The sequence below is a fragment of the Ahaetulla prasina genome, chromosome 2 (genome assembly GCF_028640845.1).
Source record: "Ahaetulla prasina isolate Xishuangbanna chromosome 2, ASM2864084v1, whole genome shotgun sequence".
Classification (NCBI taxonomy): domain Eukaryota; kingdom Metazoa; phylum Chordata; class Lepidosauria; order Squamata; family Colubridae; genus Ahaetulla; species Ahaetulla prasina.
Genome location: NC_080540.1, coordinates 56,752,066 through 56,776,469, shown reverse-complemented (window position 1 = coordinate 56,776,469; position 24,404 = coordinate 56,752,066). Strand labels below are relative to the sequence as shown.

Here is a 24,404-nt window from a genome sequence, read left to right as displayed (position 1 = left end):
GAGTTCAATATTAAAGGTAAGAGTTAAGAATAGGAAGGTACCATTTAGATCAGGGGTCTCTAACTCCTGGGCCACAGCCCACCACTGGGACACACCAGGTTCGGAACTGGGCCGCATGAGAGGTGGATGCTTGCTCGGACATGCATAAGCTCCACCTGCATTAGCAGCAGGCGCTTGCACTGGCACTTCTGGCTCCATTCACACCTGCTCACACAAATAGAGCTCTGCACATGCACATGCCTGCCACTCGCACAGATCCATCTCCTCTTTTCCCCACTCCCCAAGCCGGAAAGGTTGGGGACCGCTGATTTAGATCACCATGTACCAGTGGTGGGTTTCAAATTTTTTTATTACCGGTTCTGTGGGTGTGGCTTGGTAGGCGTGGCATGGCTTGGTGGGCGTGGCAGGGGAAGGATACTGTAAAATCTCCATTCCCACCCCACTCCAGGGGAAGGATACTGTAAAATCTCCATTCCCTCCCCAATCCAGGGGAAGGTTACTGCAAAATCCCCATTTCCTCCCGATCAGCTGGGACTTGGGAGGCAGAGAATAGATGGGGGTCGGGCCAGTCAGAATTTTTACTACTGGTTCTCTGAACTACTCAAAATTTCTACTACCGGTTCTCCAGAACTGGTCAGAACCTGCTGAAACCCACCTCTGCCACGTACACATTTAATGTAGGAATCCAGAACAAAGTATCCCAAACATACCTGTCTAGCCTGTTTCAACACATCTGGCAAAGAAACATCTGCCATCTGTGTTAGTTTTCTCCATAAAACATTCTTACTGCTAGGAAGCTATTTTCTAGCATTCAGTCGGAATCAGTTTTCCCCTAATTTAAAATCAGTTATTCTGTATCCTATATTCAAGAACAAGACCATTCTATATGTGACATCCTTTTAAGTTTTTGAAGAGTGCAATAAATTTTCCCCCCTCAATCTTTTATCTTGCAAACATCTACCTCTTATCAATGTCTGTTCATGGGACTTAATTTCTAATCTTTTTAAAGTCGTCTTTGTTCCTCTTCCATTGTGAATTTTTCAAATGTAATACCCAGAACTGGACAAAGTACTTGAGGCAGAGCCCTGACTAAAGAAGGATAAGCTGAAATATTCATGTATTTTTCAGATTATTTTTTAAGAAAAGATCTACCCTAGATTTAGAACATTCTAGTCTAATAATTTAAGACATTCTTTGCAAGGGAGACAGACTTCTAACAGGAATATTGCTGCTTATGAGATAATACTTGGAAAGCTTTTCAACTTTCTTGACCCAATGTATAACCGAAGCAATTGGTAATTCCAGAGCAAATTTCACAATTACTGGGACTGTCAAAATATTTCTAAGGTGAAAAGGAGGTTCTGAGGGGAAAAACACACTAAAAATGTTAAGATCTTTAAAAACATTACTTCAGCAACTAAAAATAAAGCTGTTTTAAAAGTTCCTGTTCTTATACTTCTGTACAATTCTGTAAGTTGTTAGCATTGACTGGAAAAAAACTCCAACTTAAAATAAACTCAATATATTGCCATTTTAACTTCCAGAACATGTTAAAAGTGCTGGTTATTATATAAAAATCCACCACAGCAGTGGATTGGGCTCTATCATGGGACAACTTGATCAAGCATAATTCAAACATTGAATGGGCCTGTTAAGATTCCCTCTGCATATGAGGTAAAGACAGTACAGGATCCCAAGATAGGATCCCAAGTAATGGCCTTCACAATTTGGAACATGCTCCAGAGCTGCACCTGCCTAACCACCCTTATATTCTGAAAGATCTTTAAAATCAGGTTTTTCAGGGAGACGCTGGCTTGTAGGGAGACTGGGAAGCTAGTATATTCCTTTTCCAAGAGCAGATCTACGTTGCTCTTGTGAAATAAGAACCTAATAACGTTGAATATGCAAATGATAATCTTAGGAAAAGGACTGATGCTCAGGACTTTACTTTTTATTTTTTTACCCAAGATTCAATATATATTTTTTTATCTGAATAAATTTAAAGTGCCCAAATTAGTTCTGGTCAAGTCAAATAGATTAAGCTTATCATCATAGAATATAAACCAATGTACTTCTGAAATTGCTTTGAGTAAGAAAACTGCTATAGTTCTTTTGCACAAAAAAGTGTGCATTGGTAAAACATTCAAAACAGCACATTAGGCAATTAAGTAATTGCACTATGACTGAACATGTGGCAGATTGCAAGCCATTTTTGTAATAAGCCCTACTCAGACTGCACCATTCACAATGTCTAAAACTGGAATCTGTCACATGATCAATATACTAAGAGGTAAGCCTCAGTTTTCTTGATGATATAGAAGAGGAAAAGGGGAAAGGAATAAATCCAGCTCAGCTAAAAACTAGGTATCTTCTGCTCAAATGTCTTACATATACCTATTAATTACACTAGCCTACTGTTCATATTGGTTTCCTTTGTAAAGCTGAATAGAAGCTGTTAGTTATAGACATTTCCTAGCAATTCCCTCACTTATTCCCACCAGACGGTTTTTTACATATATAACTTAAGCCCAGCTTTACTATTACATGTATGTTGTGAGTACATATACATGCATGTGAGTGCATGTATGTGTACATGTTCCTTTCATAACTCTTTCTGGAAGCTCATGTGTCTAGCTTGTTAACGACTTTACAATAAAATAATGCAAAATTTCCAAGAAAAGCAATATATTTACAGGTATTAAGATCTGGCATTGGAAGGTACTTTGCTCCAACATCAGTGTTTTTGCTTTACCTATCAGGAGCACCTTAAAGAAAATGTGTCTATCAAGAATCTAGGAAAAGTAGGTGCCATTGGCCAATATAAAGATATAGTAGGCATCCAGCAATGAGTCCAGACCAATTTTCCTGCTTCAAGTCCTGCATACATCTAGGAATGTAATATTAGAAAAACTGGTAGGAAGTTTCCTGAGTTGTTTTAGCTGTTCCTGCTGGCGTGAAAAGTTCAGTGTGAATGTATACTTGAAGAACATAAAAGTGCTTCCTTGTTTATGCTAAGACAGGAATCTAAAGAATCGAAGCCAACCCCAAAACTCCTTGTCACAATTTCTCAAACGGGAACAAATGTTTTGCTTCTCCTTTCTTTTCTCTCTTGTTCTTTTTGGTTCTTTTTCCTTTCTCACTCTGCTCCTCAGCTTGCCGATTTTGGGGCCAAGAAACAGCCAGATCTTCAGCAGGTGTTTCTAAGTTTGGTCCTCCTTCATCATCTGATGAGAAACCAGACTCCCCTTCCATCATGATTTTTGTCTCATTCTGGAAGAGACAGAGTTAAAATATTTAACCGATGCTGTGGAGCAGTTCTCCTTTTAAGGAGGGCACTGTAACAAAACTAGTAATTGACATTATAAATGTTATACAAATCCATATATACAGAATTTTTGTTTTCAGATTTCAACAATCCTACTGCATCTGAGGGGAAAAAAGAGAACCAGCAGAATGCAAACATTATCAAAATACTTTGCATGAAATGCTATGATGCTTTTTCTATTATTTGGGCCCCAAAGAACCCACTGTCTGAAATGGATGACCAAACTTCTTTCAACAAATAACATATCCTTGACTGTCAAAAGCCACTTAACATTATCATAAGACAGTGCTGTTAATAGTCATACTGTTGACAGAATTTATGATTGAACCCAGTTAAGCATACCTGCAATCCTATTCAAGTATACTCTAAAAGCCCAATTATCCCTTTCTTTCAGATAACTTCAGATAAACAAGCAAAATATTCAATATTTATGCATCAAGAAATAATGCCATCACTTGTCATTTCAAAAGTAACAAAAATGTATTATTTCTATGCAGGAAGTACTTGTTCAAATGCAAAGTATGTTTACATATATTTCTTAAAAAGTATTTTACTTCAGATTGTATCTTCAGTGTTAAGAAATCTGTACTAACATTTTGTTCTTTCTCCAATCTGGGCATGAACCCCAGTGTCCAGACGGCCTTGAATAATTTTAGATTTATGAACCATATATTACACCAATGTTTTGTTACCTTGGTAGAAAAGCGTTTCTTTAATCTCTCTTTGATCAGAAGTCCTTTCACCAGCAGTTTCCAATTATCCAGCACTCTCTTCTCCCGCTTCTGTTTTTAAAGTTCACCCAGAATTAAAACCAAAGGGCACATACTCATTAACAGTGCAGTTGGCAAAGTAGAATCTCTATACATTACAGTATTGAAATGTCTTTGAATATTAGTAGCTTGGGTTGATAGTTATGTTATTGGTCACTGAAGATGTCTCTTCAAATGGGGACAAAACGTTTGCAACCAAATTGCCAAGCTCGAAGCTCAACAATTACAGTATCTGTGGCAGCCTCAAATAGCCATCTATGAGAATCCAAAATTGCATCAAAGTTTCAAAAAAATACTCTTCTGAGCCGTAATGAGGAAGGAGGAAGTAATTCTACATGCACAGGATAAGATGTGGTAAATAGAGCAAAGTTGCAAGGACTGAATCATTGAGGACAGCCTTTTAAGAGTCTCATAAGAATGGGTGGCCTTCGAAGTTGAAGTGGTAAATTATATAAAATTATTATGCTCTCCAGTTGCTGCTGAAACAACTTCTTTAGTTCTAAAATCATTGTAATCCTTACATATTTGGAGGACACCAAGCTAGAAAATGATACCGTTCCTATCACCCATCTCCTCCCACTTAAGACTGTATGACTGTAACTTGTTGCTGTATCCTTACGATTTATATTGATTGTTTCCTAGTATGATTCAATTGCTTATTTGTACCCTATGACTATCATTAATGTTGTACCTTATGATTCTTGACAAATGTATCTTTTCTTTTTATGTACACTGAAAGCATATGCACCAAAGACTTCTGTGTCCAATTACAACTGGCCAATAAAGAATTCTATTCTATTATATCAAAAGCTGCAAAAGTATTAACTATCTACTAGATCTGTAATTAAATTCACCATTCATTTAGCTCAGTGATGCTGCTGACTGTTAGCAGTGCACCCCTCTCCCCTCCCCCTAATAAAGACTTCAAAGTGATTCTCACCTCCTTTTCCTTCTTTTCTCTTTCTGACTCTTCATTCTCCCAGGCTTCAACAAGCACTTCTTTGTACTCTTCACAAATTACATAGCCTTCTATGCTGTGAAAAGAATCCAGGATGTCATTTGGAACAAAACACAATTCAGGGACTTGTGTTTATATGGGCTTAGGGTGGGGCAACAACTTTCGGCCTTCCAAATGTTGCTGGATTCCAATTTATCCATGGATGGCAACAGTGAGAGATGCTGAGACTTACATTTCAACATCTGGATGGCTCCAAATTCCCCATCCCTCCAATAGATTAAATGTCAATCCATTCAATAACATTTGGAAAACTAGATACTAAAACTAGAAAACTAGAAAGTACCCAGGAACCCGTGAAGGGATATACTTGTATTCATAAATGAGTACAGTATTTTTCGGAGTATAAATGCTCCGGACTATAAGACACACCTACATCTTTTGGTGAGGAAAACAAGAAAAAGAAATCTGCCTCTGCTTCCCAGCAATTTTGCCTAGTTGCAGCAAACAGCAAACATCAAAAAGCCTGCTTTACTTTCATTTTCGTTTTCAGCATAGCTTGATTAGCACAAGAAAAAAAAATCTGCTCCCTGCAATTTACCTCCTTGCAGCAAGCAGCAGAGGCCCTCGCAGCAATAGGCAATGCCAATCCCTGCAGCCTGAAACAGCTGAGAGTTGGGAGGCCGATCCAACCTACAATCAACTTGTGCTAATTAGGCTGTTCTGAAGCTGGAATGGGCTGTTTCTTCTTGCTGCTTGCTGGAAGGAGGTAAATTGCTGGGAGGCAGAGGCCAGTGGGTGGGCGGGGCTACATTCGGTGTATAAGACACACCCAACTTTTCATCCCCTTTTAGGTGGGAAAAAGGTACATTTTATACTCCGAAAAATATGGTAGCTAACAAAACTAGGAAGGAATGTTAATTGCTTTAGCATCCTCACCTGAATGATATGGATATAAAAATATTAAATAAGCAGAGGTAAAAGAGGAACATGCTCTACATGGGGCTGCCCTTGAAGATCATCCGGAAGCTCCAGTTGGTGCAAAATGCAGCAGCCCGCATGGTTTTGTGCAGACCCTGGTGCAATTCACAGTGCTGGTTGTCACCTCTAAAGTCCTTCATGGTTTGGGACCAGGTTATCTGAGGGACCATCTCCTGCCGGTCACATCTACCCGACCCATCAGAGCCGGGAGGCAGGGACTGTTGCAGATCCCATCCCCGAGGGAGATAACACCTGGTGGGACCAAGAAAAAGGGGCTTCTCCGTGGTGGCTCCCTCTCTCTGGTTCATCATTCCCCCAGAGATAAGAATGGCCCCCACTGTAATACTCCTCCGGAAGGCGCTGAAGACCTGGTTCTGCCAGCAGGTGTGGAGAACCCAGAGCGGGATGGAGTCCATTAAATGGCTATAATGTGATCTACTGTCACCGGGGTGGGAGGTGATTTTATTATTTGATTCTTTTTATTAGTTTTATTGTTTTAAATGTGGTATTATATTCTGTAAGCTGCCTTGAGTCGCCATGGCAAATAGGTAGCAATATTAAATAAATAAATACATACATACATACATACATACACACACATACAACAAGGTTAATCCACCTTTGTGAAAGGAACAAGTGCTGAGCTCTTACTATTATACAAATATACAAATTAAAGTATACAAATTAAATTATTATTATTATTATTATTTCAGAGTAAGCAACTAAGCTGTTAATTCTGCTTTTCTGTAATACTATCACTAACCATGTATGCTAAGTATATCCATCCCAATAGTATTACTAAGTAGCACATAAGACCATTGTATATCTTAGTAAAACCAGATCATAAATTTATGACTTACACAGGATGAGAATAACCACCATGAAAATCAAATCCTGTAACAGCTGGAACACAGTCAATATCTAGTTTACGGGCCACTCTATGAAGGCTAGGAAGGTTTAGCTGCACACAGCCTATTGGTAACATGCAGGGTTGGAAGAGATAGACATTCCCAAACTCATTCCGAGGAACCTAAAAGAGAAGTGGAATGGAAAAAAAACTTATACTGAAATAAACTCTGTGGGAGAATTCAGTTTAAAACCTACCCAGTTTACCTAATTGCCAGCTTACCCTTCCATTAACAGCCAGAGGTGGCTGGTATTTCTCAGTCTGCCAGAGACCAAACAATGGCAAATCCATTTTGTCCCGATTTGCAGGTTCTGCCATTCGTGCTTTTCTCGCCTGGTTGGAATAACCTTTCACCATCTGTGCAAACAGAGTTTAGAGCAGTGGTTCTCAACCTTTATACTGCTGCGACCCCTTTAATACAATTCCCTATGATGTGGCGACTCCTTTAATACAATTCCCCACGATGTGGCGACCCCCAACCATAAAATTATTTTCGTTTTGAATTTATCGCGCCTGAAGCCGTATTGGCTAGCGATCTGAACTGCTTGCAACTGCCTTGAGGACGGAGGCATTAAAGCGGAGACTCCTCCCCTATTAAGTTTATCGCGCCTGAAACCAGATTAGGCTAGCGATTGGGAGTGATTGCAGCTGGCTTGAGAGGGAGACATCAGAGCAAAGATTTCTCTCTTTTTTAATTGATCATGGCTGAAGCCGAATTCGGCTAGCGATTTGAAGAGCCTGCAGCTGGTTTGCGGAGTCAACCATTGGAGCGCGATTCTTCAACTCGCAAGTATACTTCCCATATTTCCTATGGTCTTAGGCGACCCCTGGCAAATCGTCATTCGACCCCCAATGGGGTCCTGACCCACAGGTTGAGAACCGCTGGTTTAGAGTGTCTTCATCATTCTTGCTCATAATACTCAAAGCAATGATCGCAGCCTCTTCCTCATGGAGAAACATGTAGGAGTAGGCTGTGTGTATCAGGAGGTTGCCCATCTCTTTAGGAGTGAGAAGCAGGTGTAAAATCCAGCAGGTTCTGACAGGTTCTGGAGAACCAGCAGCGGAAATTTTGAGCAGTTCAGAGAAGCAGCAAATACCACCTCCAGCTAGCCCCAGAGTGGGGTGGGAATGGAGATTTTGCAATATCCTTCTTCATAGGAGTGGGGAGAGAATGGAGATTTTGCAGCATCCTTCCCCTGCCACGCCCACCAAGCCACACCCACAGAACCGGTAGTAAAAAAGTTTGGATTTCACCACTGGTGAGAAGTACTTAATCTTCCACCATCCCCGTCACAGTATTTGGCCACAATCCTTTAATCTGTCCCCTATTGCTTAACACAGTGTAAGCCACCCTGAGTCTTCAGAGAAGGGCGGGATATAAATTCAAATTAAAAAAAAAAAGAACATTTTTTAAAAAAAAAGTTATTCAGCTTCAAAAGTTTTATATATAAATATTTCCTGCCACAAATTTCAACATTAACCCGAACATGTTGTTGATAATACTGTACCTTATAAGGCACTTCCCCAATCCTCACCACTCGAGCTTGTTTCAACCAGGTGTCCTTGGAATGCAAGGTATGGATACAGTCTCTGAAATTACCCAAATACTATTCTTGGTAAGTAATATAGCTTCATATAGGTAATATTCACAATAAACTATGTATTAGATAATATACATAATATACACTAAAGAGCAATATACAAAATGGCTGACTTTCTTCTGAATGCTTATTTGCAAGAAATCCCCATACTGTGTTTAATGCAGGGATGGGGAAGACTGGGAAAAATAAGCATAGGTGGACTTTTCAAGCAGAAAAACAGGTTTCATGGATGCACTCTAAGAAGCCTCATCAACTCCTAGTATCCAATTCAAACCTCGTTACGGGGGGGGGGGAGGGAGGAAAAATCAGATTCATTTTAGGAGGGAAAAGCCAAGGGATGAAAGGGATATTGGCTTCGTATCCCAAAACATCAGATCTGTCCTTCCTATGTAACTTGTATAAACAAGTTATGGCTTCTAGTGATGGACAGCGAAGGCCCTCTTGGGCCTCAAACAGCCAACACAGGCCTCACTTTTTCAATAAAGCCGAGTAGATGGAAATTTCTTCTGTGCTGAACTGCACCCTTGAAGTTCAGTCAAGTTTGGGAATAATCATCCCATGCCAATTTAAAGAAGGCATGTCTGTCTCTACCTTGATAGATGAATAACATTCATAGTGAGGAGTGCAAACATGGATCCTTGTTTAAATGTTCAAAATAAGTAGTAGTAAGGTATTGCTAGTGGGACAATGTGATGATCCCAGACCAGTGTACCAAATGAAGCCGTGTATCATGGCATACACAACTGAGAAATGCCTCACCTGGAGTAGACAGCCTCCCCTCGGCAATATCCTAGAATTGAAGCTGTCTCAGGATATATGGCCTCATACTTAAGGAGATGCCTCTTCAAGGCATAAAGCGGATGATTCTTGTATTCACTGACGGATTTTGGCAAAGGCTGATCTTGAAGTTTAGCTACAAACTGGGAATCATGTTATTACCAGTAGAATATAGAGGAAACCAATTACAAATATATTATTCAGCTTTTGGAAGACTAGATAAAAGACAACATTGGAGTCCTGGTATATTAACCCTGCCTTAATGCAAAGCTTTGCATTTAAATAACTACCGCTATTATAGACATTATCTAAGCATCATTGGCAACCCTACTTTTCCCAGAAGAGATCTCAATTTTGCTTGCTTTCACTGTGTGGATTATGCTAGAAAGTACAGTAAGGAGTTTTGGTTCAAAGAAGTATGAGAGACTAAGTCAGCTAGAAACTATTTCTGGTATGAACTTGCCCAAGTATGGATCTATTAGAGGCCTTCTTCTATGTGGTTTCAGACTACAGATTGGTCTCCCTAAAGATGTGCATTTGGCTGCCACTTTCCAGAATTTAGGAAAATGTAAAAATTCATTTCTTTCCCTAAGCTTGTTAATTCATTTAATTGTACTTATTCTAACATTATCTTTTGTATACTCTGTAGTAGTTTTATTCCAGTTAATTTCAGCTTCCATAGTGCTTATACAAACATAAAGGTGGGAAATACATTTAATCAATCAGATGCAGCAAATTGAATTAAAGTATCAATCCACTACAGTTTTGCTGAAGATAGAACATACATGTCGGGTGACATCCAAACTGAAAAACAAAGAAATAAATACAAACTAAAGAATGTTACTCGCTTGATTATTATATACAATTTCTGAGGTCTGAACACTTCTCGTTTTCATCAATGGGAAGATGTCTTTGAAACTTGAGACTGTCTAGGCATTTGCCTCTTAATGGTTATATAAGCTAAATAGCCAGCCATACCGAGGGACATTTAAAGAGGACACCTCATAAGCTCTGCGGTCATTCAGCCAAGAACTGACTTGAAGGGAAACTGAATAAAAGCACACAACATCTCAGTTAGTGGGTAAACCAAAAGGAACAGATTAGTTGAGATCTTGGATGAAAAGCAGACCAAGATAAAAGAAGAGAGCTCCATTTTTTTTGCAACCTAAGGATCTAAACCTATTAGAAAAGGATAAAGAATATTCGAGTCCTTCTGGGTGTGATTTTGATTACTGGAAAAATATCCTCCCATTCCATTTTATTTACCTCTCTTTGTTCTTTTGCATCTCGTTCCACAAAAGAACTTTTGTACGGCTCCAAGGTATCTTCCCACCACTGGGCATCCACACGATACTTCCTCGTTGCAGTCATCCATGCTGGGTCGTATCTCTGTGTTACATCTTTTACAAATCCACTGTTGTCAATGCCAACGATGTAGCACACTGGCTTTGAGGCGTATTTGAAACATTCCAGAGGGTGTCCAACATTGCCATGAATGCAGTCCACACATATCCACCGGTCTTCTCGCTGAAGAAAAACCTCTACCCAATGGTCCGTGCCTCTCGATACAACCGACCTCTGCTCTTCTTCCTCACTAGAAATTATTTTGTTTTTCTTCTTGGATGAATTTGAAGAACATGGGCTGACTGTTTTGTCTACTGAACTACCAATTATCTCCGAGTCCTTGGGTCTTTTCGACCCAGAAGGCACGGATCGTTGCCTGTTAACTACTGCTTTTGTTTTCAGAGTTCCTTGTGTTGTTTTAGAGGTACCTAGTGATGACTTCCGTTTTTTTCTGGGAATTTCAAACTTCTCATCAGATATGCTACCATCATCATTTTCCCCTGTAGGACAGAATTCAGAATCATTATCCTCACTGTCTCCACTCTCTTCTTTATAGGACACTTTTGATGCCACTTGCCGTCGCCGGTCATTTTTAGGCCTTCCCAGCCCTTGTTCCGTCTTCAAGGTCTTCTCATCATTCTCAGATTTTATATCTTTCTGAATATCTTCTTGTGTTGGAGATTTCTTTCTTTGTTTTTTGGCCCTGGAGGGGCTTGGCTTCTTCGCAGTATCTGCTCTTGTGCCTTGTCTTGAGCTTTTGGCAGAATTGGGCAATGTCTCAGAAGCTACCAAAACAGAGCTTTTCTTGGAGGATTTTCCCTGAAACAAATATGAAGGAGAGAGGAAGATTTTGAGAGGCAAAAGTAGAACAAAATAATAATAATAATAATAATAATAATAATAATAATAATAATAATAATAATAATAATAATAATAATGGATCGCTCCACTGAATTAAAAATAAAATTGTTGACTTTAGAAAATAACCTGCCTTTAGATTATATTGGCTGTTCACTTCTTACAACCCAACATGAATTACAGTGCATTGATGGAGATGCTGGATCTGTGGATTGTGCTGTGTAACAAAACTCCACCACCACCATTTCTCATCTTTTGGGGCCTTTATGATGATGAAGGACTACAAATCTGGACACCTTTCAGTTCTTTCTCTCTTAATCGTAAGGACTAGAAACACATTTATCATTACAATGTTAAAAACCAGGCATTATGTCAACCTGCAAAACAACTTCAGTTGAAGCCACTCTTATTTCTGCTTCATTTCTTAGTTGCCATTCAGGGGGGAGGGGGAAGCTCATGAATGCGGTGCCTCTGTCTGCTAGCCATAATATCTACCAGCCGGCGTGAGAACCAAGGTCATGTCAACGGACACCTGTTGAAGCTGAGTCGGAACGTACATCTGGACTGATTGGCTCATGTGACCTGAGAGGCAAAGTGGGGTGGGGAGGTCTCATTCTTTTAACTATCCCTGAGCGCGGAAATAATTTAGAGATAGCTTCAACTTTCTAAGTGCCGATATGATGTACTCAATAAAGAATCTCTTGAACCTGGACAAAGTGTCAGAACTCTGACTTCCCTGAGTTCATTACTAAGAACGATGACACATAATCTATGTAAACCAGTTCTATTGTTCAGACAACAACTTTGCCAGTGCACCTCCCATCTATAATATTATTAATGGTATCTCTTTATAGCAGGGATCTCCAACTTTGGCAACTTTAAGACTTGTGGACTTCAACTCCCAGAGTTCCTTAGCCAGCAAAGCTGGCTGAGGAACTCTGGGAGTTGAAGTTGAAGTCCACAAGGGAGTTGAAGTCCACAAGTCTTAAAGCTGCCAAGGTTGGAGACCCTTGCTTTATAGGGTATGGCTTACCCTAGCAGTTTCCCACCTATTTCCCATATCATTTCTCAGCTCTAGTTTCTACGTTCTGTATTGAATCAAGAGCTACCGGAAAAAAACAGCATAAATACAACCCAAGGAGTTATATACATGTAATTCTTGACTTACAACCGGTCCTTTAGTGACTGTTCAAATTTATAATGGACCACCCAGGGATATTTATGACCTGATTCTGATGACCCCTCTGCCCCGAAGTCATATGACAGCATGTCAGGAGCTCAGTAACTGGCTCACATTTATGGCTGCTTGCAGTATCCCGCAGTCATGTGACCATGTTTTACAATAGTTTTGCGGAAAGCAAAAATTTACTTCAGCCATTGGCAAATACCTTAGCAACCACAGTCCAAAAAAACATCATAAAATCCTGGTAGATCGCCTGGGTGACCCATTTTATAACCATTACAATTTACAACCATGGTGGGCAATCACTACACTAGTCGTAAGTGAAGGATTAGCTGTTTAACAATATTTACCGTTCGCAGATATGACGAAGTACAATCTTATCTGACTTACAAACCATAGGTATCTCGTCTACTCCATGAACTGTAGTTATCTCACTTTAAAATCATCTTAAATGTATATATTTTCCTTTATTTCCAGAATAATAAGGAATTAATAAAGACTTGAAGAAATTAAGGAAATGAAACCAAAGCACACTCATAAACATAAGCAAAAATATTAAAAATAAACACCAAACAGATTTACAATAAAGTAAGTTTCAGGTTGTTCGGGAAAGACTTTCTCCTGAAAAAAAAACAGATAGAAACAATTTTTCCATACTGACCTTCCCTGATGGCTCCTTCAGAGGAATAGGTTGTAAAGACAATACAAGTCGGCACATTAGATGCAGTGCTCGAAGAATAAGTAAAAACATCTATTTGGGGGGAGAAAAAACCCAGTTTGGAATCTGATTTTTGTACCTTCTGCCTTCCCTTTCCCCTTCCCCCGTTAACCAGAGTTGGGTTTCAGCAGGTTCTAACCAGTTCTGGAGAACCGGTAGTGTGAATTTTGAGTAGTTCGGAGAACTGGCAAATACCACTTCTAACTGGCCTGGCCCCCATCTATTCTTTGCCTCCCGAGCCCCAGCTGATTGGGAGAAAATGGGGATTTTAAAGTAACCTTCCCCTGGAGTGGGGAGAGAATGAAGATTTTACATATTCTTTCCCTGCCACGCCCACCAAGCTACACGCACCAAGCCACATCATGCTCACCAAGCCATGGCCACAGAACCTGTAGTAAAATATTTTGAATCCCACCACCGGTGTTAATACAGTTTACCCACAGGACAATTGCTACAAGTATTTTGAAATCAAACATATATATAATATGTAAAGCAGGGTCCCCTGCCCTACAATTACGACAATTGAAGTCTTAATCTTTTTCCCTAGTGCCATGTATGCTAAAACTGCCGCATATGTGTGTATTTGTGTATATGGGTGTGTACAGACATACACTCAGGTTCACACATGTATAATGTCCGATAAATTCCTTAAATGCTATGCTCAGCATAAAAACAGATGATGACATCAGCAGCTAAAGGAACAAGATGTTAATCGAAATCTCCGGAGGTCTGTCTTTCTTTTTGTATGTGAAAAATACAGCCTCCCTCACATTATCCTTCCTATGATTACAACATAGCAGGTATCCAGCATGTCTTGGCAAAGCCTTCTATCACTTACCTGCACCAGTTCCGCCTCATCTCGTGCAGCATAGACAGCAAAGCGCCTCTCTAGGGTAACCTGCCAATCTTCACTCTCGGAGAGCTGATCGTTAATAGTGAAAGTTGCAGAAAACCTTTATTTTAAAAACAAGAGAACCATATTTTATTTATTTGCCCAGTCATTTATCTCTCCCATGGGAGCTGGAATAGACGGTAGGGAAGCTATCTCCATCTTACAGTTAAACTAAAAAGAAGTTTTAGACTTCATCAGACTTACTTTTTTATTCTAATCATAATCACAGAAAGCCAGATTTCTCACTGTTGAACCCCAAGTTCAATTAAAAAAGAAACAGGAAAGAAAAAAAAGAACACCTCACCAATTCACAAGATTTGACAGAAACAGACGGTTGATGCGATCTACGGAGTCTTTGGTGAAGCGAATTGGAATGACAGAAAGGCCAATCGCTTGAAGATCTGGCTGAAGGCAGATAGTGTTCCTATGGAAACCGTTAGCCAATAGGCACAATAAGTGAACCTGTTGGGAAAAGGACATGGGTTCTAAGGAAACAAGCAGCCTTAGGGTACATCAGAGATACTGAAGTGGTTTTTACAATTCAAGGGACAGGCCAATATAGACCAGATCCATTCAGTTGGACCCAGCTCTGCTCCCCCCACAACACCTAATTGGTTGGCAAAAGACAGAGAAGCTGCAGGAAATATACATTTTAAGCATCCCAATCATCCATGTCACTTTACTGGTTAATTCCTGTTAAAAAGTATCTTGTTCCATTCTTTAGTCTAGGCATCCATCTTCATTTCATGGAACAAGACCCATATTTGGGTTTCAATGGTATGCTGGAGCTAACTTCCCCCAAAATCGGCAGGGGCAGGGAAAATTTCTTCTCATCCCCATTATAATCAATTGGATTGGAATTGGATGGCAGCATTTGAAGGCGCTCCCAGGGCCAAGGTTTTGGGGAGCTGGTAGTGGCTCTGAGGTCTCCCACTGCACATCCCTACTTTCAAAGACTGGGGAGGGGGAGGAGGGAGAAGAAGAAGAGGGAGAAGAACAAAGGAAATAAAAATGCATATTTAGGAAACCATTTGTAGAGTTACAGTTCTTTCATGACCAACTGGAGTGAATGTTCTGCTTTCAACCAAGGGGTGAAATAGCCTTATTTCTCTTCTCTCCTTGGATTATATATGTTTATATTTTTATATGAACTTCATAAACTTCTATTATGCATGGTAGATGGTAATTTAACCTCAGCCCTTAGCTAATACATATTAGCTAATACATATTACAGGCCAAACCTACCTGTTAATTTTCAAGGTTTTTGGTTAAGTTTCAAGGTTCTTGGTTAAGTTTCAAGGTTTTCGGTTAAGTTTCAAGGTTTTCAAGCTTCAAGGTTTTGGTGACTATCTTCAAAGCGCTCCATGGCATAGGGCCGGGATACTTACGGGACCGTCTGCTGCTACCGAATACCTCTCACCGATCCGTGCGCTCTCACAGAGAGGGACTCCTCAGGGTGCTGTCGGCCAGACAGTGCCGGCTGGCGACACCCAGGGGAAGGGCCTTCTCTGTGGGGGCCCCCACCCTCTGGAACGAGCTTCCCCCAGGACTTCGCCAACTTTCCGACTTCCGAACTTTTCGCCGCGAGCTTAAGACACATCTATTTATTTGCGCAGGACTGGACTAGATTTTAAATTTGAATTGGTTTTAATGGGGATTTTATTATTTTTATTATCATTTTAATTATTCGGCCAATTATAATAAGTTTTTTAATGGATGTTTTATTTGTATTTATATGTATATTTTTATCTGGTTGTGAACCGCCCTGAGTCCCTAGGGAGATAGGGTATAAAAATATGAAAAATAAATAAATAAATAAGTTTGCAGCGTTAAAGAATGCACTGAGACTAAAAACGGTTTTCCTGCATTGTTCTAATTATAACATGATGTATTGTGAGAGACTACAGGAAGTTAATATTCCCTGCCTCAAGTCTTATGATGTTTCCAGTGTCACAGAGTTGTATTTAACTGAATATCAATTTGACAGTTAGGTTTTTTTGAGGCTGTATTTACATCTGCTAGTGTTTTAACTGCTCAGCTTATTTTTAAGATGCATGTGGCAGTTGAATTCAAAAATGTGGTTTTAAATTTGCTTTTATAGGTCATATGCCATTATGAGCAAAGCAGCTGCACTAAACAGGTTTTTCACATAATATTAAGTTTTATTACAAAACGTGCAAAAGTAATTAATCCCTTGAGTTACGTTTATTGAGTGCTAACTTAAAATACTGTTATATACACAGGAACATTTTTTAAAACTCCTTCCAAAATTCAGGATGCTATTTTCCCAGTAAGAATAAATTGAATTACTTTTTGGAAATTACTAACGCATCTACACTAGATGTGTAGTATTTATTTATTTGTATTCCCTCTTTATTATTTTTACAAATAACTCAATGAGGCAAACAAATCCAATACACATTTCTCCTTCTATTTTCTCCACGACAACCCTATGAGGTAGGATGGGCTGAGAGAGAATGACAGTCTCAAAGTCAACCAGCTGGCTTTCATGATCAAGGTGAGACTTTTAATCACACAGTCTCTGCATTCTAGTCTAGTGCCTTAACCACTAGTGACTAGACCAAACTGACTCTCTTATGTTCCTCCAATATAAAAACTGCTCAACTGTGAAACATTCATACAGCAATAAGCTCACCTTTCAGAAATTTGATTATGGCGAGCCTGGAAGATTATTGAGCAGGAATATTTTAATGGCATACTGCATTGTAAGTCTTGCATTGATCAGGGGCTTGATTCGACAGCAATAGCACTGAAGTCTTATATACAGCTTCACAGTGCTTTACAGCCCTATAAGCAGTTTACAGACTCAGCGTATTGCCCACAACAATCTTGGTCCTCATTTTACTGTCCTTGGAAGGATGGAAGGCTGAGTCAATCTTGAGCCTGGTGAGATTTGAACTGCCAAACTGCAAGCAGCGGGCAGTCAGTGGAAGTATCCTGCAGTACTTCATTCTAAGCACTGCGCCACTGTGGCGCCACCATTAGATGGTCCTAACTCTTCAAGTACCTTCAAATTTAATTAGTTTAATTGCCAGGGTAAATTGATAAATGTAATAATTCAGATAATGAACTTTGCCCCTAGAATTCTCCCAATTTTCTGACAACTTAACCTTGAAGATCAAACCTTATGGGTATCCTCGCGGACTTCTTTGCTGAAGCGTTTCACCATTCGACGGAGATATATCTCAAACTCAGCCTGCTGTTTCTCTCTGCAAGATTTCATGTAAACCAAATCAATGAATTCTATTTAATTATTTTATTTATATCATCCCTTTATTATCTTTAGAAATAACTCAAGATGTCAAACATACCTAATACAATACACCTTCCTCCTCCTGTTTTTCCCGTAACAACAATTCTGTGAGTTTCTACCTTAGTACCATAACCGCAAGACCAAACTGACTCTATGCTATAATGACTTTAGGATCTCTCTTTCTAAATGTCCCATTTTGTTGTCCTGAAGGCTCTTTTAAAAATGGTTGCTAAATCACAGGTTTGATTAAGTGCATAAAGCAGTTCTCCATTTCCTATCACCCTCTTAAAAGTGCACAGTCCCCACCCCTAATTTAGATTTTGAGCAGTCATTTACAGCAAGAAACTTCAAGGATCACTTAACATATTACAATTGGTCAGAAGCTATACACTATATGTGGCTACTGGTTGTGTGAATTCCTTTCTTTTATTTGGCAATATGTAAATTGCTTCCTAATGATGTAGGAGTCAATTACAGGTAGTCCTATATTTAAAACTGTTTAACAGAAGTTGGAAATTACAACAGCTTTGGAAAAAACGACTTATGACCTTGCCTCAAAATTACAACCATCACATCACCCTCAAGATCACGTGATCACCATTTTGGTGCTTGGCAGCCATCTTGCATTTATAATAGTTGCATCATCTTGCATCCACATGATCACAATTTGTGACCTTCCCAGATGGCTTCTGACAAGAAAAATTAATTGGGGAAGCCAAATTTGCTTAATGGCCACAGTAAAAATGGTTGTAAAATTTGGTCTTGCCATATGATGACTTGCTTAACAAATGCATAGCTACGCAACAAAATTCTGATCCTAATTCTAGTCAAATGTCAAGACAATACAAAGCAAAATGTAACAAGGCATGGTTGTAATAGCCAAAAATAAGGACAGCACAAACAAAATACCAATGAAGGTTACCAAAATCCTAAGCAAGAAGAACCTTTTTGTCTTAATCTTAAAACTATGTAACACATAAGATTCATAATTATAAATAGCAAAGGTATTTACAAAACTTGGGGACCAAATTGAAAAAAAAAGAGACCATAGCAAAATCTCAGAAAATCTTTTATATAGACTCTTTCTCTCTAAAAGCCAAATAATTGTGAAAACTCCAAATATGATTATGTTATTTATTATTATTTTAATTTTATTGGCCACCCAACTCCATTGGGACTCAACCCCACATGGATGTCTGCCTACCTTCTCTCTCTTTTCTTTGCTTGTTCAGGTGTTTCAATTTCTATCTCAACAGTTGTGTTGGGCAGCTTTGGTGCCTTAGCTTCTTTCAGCATCTCGATCTCAGGTTCACAAAGTTCTGGAAACAAAGGTTTAAATCTAACCAATGTATTTCAAACATAATAGAACAGTTCCAATTCAGGGCTGTTTCCCATATGGTTTCAATGTCAGAAAATTAAGATACATGAAGGCATAAGATATGATAATTTATGAGTATTTCTGAATCACATGTTTTGGCAACAAGCTAAACAGTATGTGCCTATCAATCTAACAAATATTTTGCCTATCAATCAGGCAAATATCATATTCTTTTATAAGTCACTCTTCCCCAACTGGGTGCTCTAATGAACACTACTGGCTTTGCTGGTTTGAGTTTTAAGAAGCTGTATTTCCAACATACCTGTAAGACATCAGATTGGAGAAGACATGTTCATAACCCATGTTACATTGGAAATCTAGTATTTAATGCAATATATGAGCCAAGATGGCGCAGTGGTTAGAATGCAATATTGCAGGCTAACTCTACTGACTGCTGACTGCCATCAGTTCAATTCTCACGAGCTCTAGGTGATTCAGCTTTCCATCATTCCAAAGTCAGTAAAATGAGGACCCAGATTGTTGGGGGCAATATGCTGACATTGTAAACTGCTTAAAAAGGGCTATAAAGCATTGTGAACTGGTATATAAGTCTAAATGTTATTGCTATTTCCTTCTGTTCTAACATCAACCCAACAGCCATGTCCAGCTCATAAGGAATCATTATTAAATGAGGAAATCCTTTTATTAAGCAACCTTGTTCAGCATAGAAAATAATGATTATAGAAATGTTGTATGCAAAATATGGGTTCATCTTTCACTTATTTCTAGATTTCTAAGGATTTTTATGAGGAGAAACTAAAGCACAGTTCAGCATCAGAATGAACTTACTATATGTAGTCCTTGATTTACAACCATTTATTTAATGTCTATTCAAAGTTACAACAGCATAAATAGTGACTTATGACAAGTTCTTACAGTCACATATGACTGTTGAAGCATCACCTTGGTCATGTGATCAAAATTTGGGTGCTTGGCAATTGGTATTTACAGTAGAAACACCGGTCATGACCATAATTCGTTCCATAATTTTGGTTGCAACCCAATTTGGTCGTGGCCTGAACCTAATTTTGGAAATTTGGCACTTACAAAAAAAATGGCACCGAAGGGAAAATCAGCCACGAAAAAAACTGTCAATTTTTTGGTCGGAACCCTAATTGGTCATGGTTAGAAGCATTTGTGCAAGAGGTTCTACTGTATTTACAATAGTTCAATTCTCTCCAGGTCATATGATCACCATTTGCGACCTTCCCAGCTGGCTTCTGATAAGTCAATGGGGGAAGCCAAATTTACTTAACACAAGTTGCTTAATCATTGCAAAAAAGGTAATAAAATCAGATACGACTCGCCTAACAATCACCTTGCCTAGCAATGGAAATTCTGGTTCCAATTGTGGATATAAGTCAAGGATGACTTGGATGTATTTTTTTACCTTTTTACCATCTTTTTTCATTTTTATGAATCAATTTATTGTACCATCTTAGCTCAGATAAGCTACAACTAATGGAAACAAATCATAAAGTGGTTATTGTAAGGGGAAAAAATGGGTGGTGGGATCACTATGCAGATTGTCTTGAGCTCCTGAATGGGATCTAAATTATCTTTATTTATTTTTCAGATTATTTTAACCGCCCATTTCTTTCACAGTTTTAAATTTAATAAATAAATAAAGACATTATAAATTAAAATTATTATTTAAAACAGTGCTACGTTTTCATTACTTATATCTAAGGAATTATTGTGAAAGAGAGGGTTGACATGCTAAATGAAACTTTCAGTCACATCAACTTCCAAATAGCTCCTTCATCTTATTTGCAACTGAAGAAACAATATATCTATAATTTATTTATTTAATTATTCTGTTACATCTTGGAAAAAGCTTTTTAAAAAAAAACTCCATTAGGCTCAGAGAGGCATAAAAGAAACACAACATTAAATAGATCTGTGATAATCTTTGGACAACTTCAATATGAAAATAAGCATAAACCACAAGAAGCTAAAATAGCCATCAATAAATGAGACAAATGGCTCATATAGCAGAAAATGAAAAATGTGTTACCTTCCACATCTTCCCACTCTTCCTCACTTTCCTCATCTTCTTCTCTCTTTGTAATAATTAATTCTTTTTTTGCATCTGGTTTTTTCTTTAAAGAAGATTTCTGCAAACCACTATTGAATTCAAAAAGAAATATACTATGATTTTTTTTTCTTGTCTCATGTACTTTTCTTTGCTTTCCCTGATACGATTCACACTGGCAGTAATATTAACCACAGTTTATTACTTTAGACAACATCGCAAACTACATGTAACCAAAGCAAAAAATAAAAACCTCTAAATTCCTTATAATCATTGCCAAATGGAAAAAGGTATGAAACTCGGATGAGATAACAAATGCTTCAGGAGACATAAACAGACCTCCAAAGAATCTTCACAGGTTAAGTGGGAAGAAAACTGCATGCAATTTAATAGTTACAAATGCAGGATTCTACACTTAGGAAAAACAATTTTAATTCACAGGCATAAGATCAGGAGATATCTGCTTTGATAACATTTAGTGTGAAAAAACTACTGCAAGTAGTTTGGCAAGTAAAAGTTCCAATATATTTTGCATTGGTCAGAATCTGCTTTGAAGTACTCTGTTCAGTTCTGGATGCATCTACTTTTGAGAAAAAACAGAAGAGGAGAAAAGTTGATAAGATAATAAAAAATTATATCTACTGAGGAGTGACTGAAGGGATTAGGTACATTAGTCCTGAAAAATGGCAACTGAGAGGGAATGTAATGGAATTTTCCAAGTATCAGAAGAGATGCCACCTTTTCAGAACATCAAATGCAGTATTATTAAATACTGCATTTGATATACTGTCAAACTATTTACTGTCAATAGAAGAAATCTGTCAAGAAATACTGTCAAACTATTTACTGAATCTGCACTACTATTAATCTTCTCATAGTTCCCATCACCAATCTCTTTCCACTTATGACTGTATGACTATAACTTGTTGCTGACAATCCTTATGATTTATATTGATATATTGACTATCAATTGTGTTGTAAATGTTGTACCTTGATGAACGTATCTTTTCTTTTATGTACACTGAGAACATATGCACCAAGACAAATTCCTTGTGTGTCCAACCACACTTGGCCAATAAAAATTCTATTCTATTCTATTATCTATCTTTCAAGTTGTCTGTAATTCCCCAAAAAATGAGATTCTGGTTACTTTTTAGGCAACTTTTATGCCAAAAAACAGAGCAATTTAACAACAGCAAAAACACACCTGCTGGGATCCCGGTTTCTGTATTCAAGCAGAAGCTAAAATTTATTCTGGAATCCCACACTAAGTACAGTGTTGCACTAGGTAGCCTTAATGGACTCTTTCAATTCTAATAATTTGTATGTATACATTGAAAATGTGTACAAAAACCTTTAAAGTTGCATACCTGCATTTCCCCTCTTTTGGAAGGAAGCCTTGGCTTTCTATACTTCTATTCATTTCCTCCTTGACTTTGGTCTTTGGACTTTTTTGATTGGAATTTTTACTAAGTGTCTGAGGGACATACTCTTTTTCTCTCTTTTTTCCAGATGACAATTTGGGCCTAGTTTTCTTCTCAGCTTTTTCATCTTCAAAATCATCTGTATCAAAAATAGAGAAAATGGCCAAAAAAAAATCACTGGGGAAAAGTTCCATTTTTCATGGAACTTTTTAAAGCAGAAGCCCACTTAATTTCAAATTCAAAATTAAGCTGCAAGGATTTGTAAACTAAGATGCTTCTGCTTAAATGTGTAGATAAGCAGATACTTTTTTTATTCAATTCAACACACTCAGCATTATAAATGAACTTTAAAACTTTATATTAGTGAGAAAGTCTTTTTTTTTAATTCTCCTTAAAATTTACTGAATATCCATGATGCATTAACAAAACAAGGGCATCATAACTCAATAACCTAATCAGCAGAAAGCTGTATCCCATTCTGATAGAATAAAGAACTGAAGTCAGCCTTTGTTTTCACACTTCAGAAAAAAAAAGGAATTACACAAGGTCCTTTCCATGACACACTTAGTAATTTTTAAGCATATATTGGCGACAAAGAACTTATGTAACTTGCGTAACCACAACAGTAACTCTACAAAGAAAAGAAAGGCGCCATTCAAAGTGTGATTTAATCACATGGCACAACAACTCGAGTTTCACTCACAACTTCATTCCGCATGCTACAGTATTGCACTTTAGCGTTAGCGTTTATTGCGCAGATACCCCCAGAAAAGCGTCTTAAATATGGAACGGCAGAAACGCTCATTTTTAAGGGGGGTGGGAATTAAAAGGGCTAAGCAACAGTCCTGGGAAACTTTCTCTAACCATTTTTACATAAGCGTTGCATAAGAGAGAATTCCGCCCGGAGCGATCCAAGTTGCTAACTTCGCATCGCAATGAAAAACTATTCCATAAGAAGGGGTGAAATCTACCAGAACCGAGAAAAAAAATTGCTTTAATTACAGTTGCTCCTTTCCGACTCTGAAGTATAACTTTCCAGGCTGTCCCCCAGCTCTCCAACCACCACCACCCCGATGTTACCAGCCTACTCCTCCTCAAGATCGGACTTGTCTTTTTACCGTCTCGCTGCTCACAACTTTTCAGACCCGGGGAAGAGGAGGAAGAAGCGGCGGCTGAACCCTCTCCCTTGATTTTTTTGCAGGACCGCTGCACTTGCGAGACCCCTTTACGCTTCCCGACCATCCCGGCCGCTATTCCGCCACCCAGCTTGGCGGAGCCCCGAAGGAGAGAACCGCAACTAAGGGAGGCAGAGCCGGGAGGTGCCAAAAAAGAGCCAAAGCGTCTCTTTCGGGCTTAGCGCAGGGCGCTAAGGGTGGGTGGCCTCGCCTTACAAGCTGCCCTATATTATTCTCCGCTTCTCGCAAGAGGCAAGCAAGACAGAGCCACGCCGGGAGCTCCCGGCTTTCCGTGGCGCCTCCTCCCTTGACGTCCCTTCCGTGCCGGCGGCTTCGGAGAAGTTGCGCTGCAGCGGATCGGAGGGGTTCTGGCTTGTCCTTGCGAATCGCTCGATTATTCCGGATCTAGCTGACTGGCTGCGCTTCGCATCTCTCCCTTGCATCGGAGGAAGCGCCCGCAAACTTATTTGTCGGCTCCCTCGAAGCGTAAAAGCGCTCAAGCTTCACGCCCGATCTATGAATATTCATTTACACGGGGCGGTTTTGAACCGGTTCAAAGGGAGGCGCATTAAAGGACGGGCTGAGGAAAACCACAGGCGGAGGCGGCTTGGTTTCCATCAGCCTTGTTTTATCTGTGAGCTCAGCCTGTTCACGTAACCCAGCGTCTATGGAGATTCTCAGTCATCCAGGCCATGGTTATTATCCCAAAGGTCCAGCCTTCTCAAAGACTCTTGTCCAGTTGCTTCTTGAAAAAGCACCTTTTGGATAATATAACCCAGTGTTTCTCAACCTGGGCAACATTAATAA

The 24,404-nt window shown here is 39.0% G+C and overlaps 1 protein-coding gene across 2 annotated transcripts; it reads right to left on the bottom strand.

Annotated features, from left to right (window-relative positions):
* Positions 1–36: 36 nt before the first annotated feature.
* Positions 37–24,338, bottom strand: XPC (XPC complex subunit, DNA damage recognition and repair factor). 2 transcript variants are annotated; one of them, XM_058172575.1, is made up of 16 exons: positions 23,541–24,338; positions 22,369–22,561; positions 20,981–21,090; positions 18,790–18,904; positions 17,457–17,541; positions 14,616–14,773; positions 14,258–14,372; positions 13,363–13,452; positions 10,583–11,479; positions 9,299–9,459; positions 8,447–8,528; positions 7,161–7,295; positions 6,892–7,061; positions 5,036–5,129; positions 4,018–4,107; positions 37–3,270 (listed from the first exon to the last, which is right to left on the bottom strand). In XM_058172575.1, exons 1-16 carry the CDS (start codon positions 23,662–23,664, stop codon positions 3,058–3,060), a joined length of 2,832 nt encoding a protein of 943 aa, XP_058028558.1. In that variant the 5' UTR covers positions 23,665–24,338; the 3' UTR covers positions 37–3,057. The 2 variants fall into 2 exon arrangements, with proteins under 2 accessions (XP_058028558.1, XP_058028559.1); XM_058172576.1 differs by lacking the exon at positions 22,369–22,561 and having other exon boundaries at positions 23,541–24,333.
* Between the last annotated feature and the right edge of the window lie 66 nt (positions 24,339–24,404).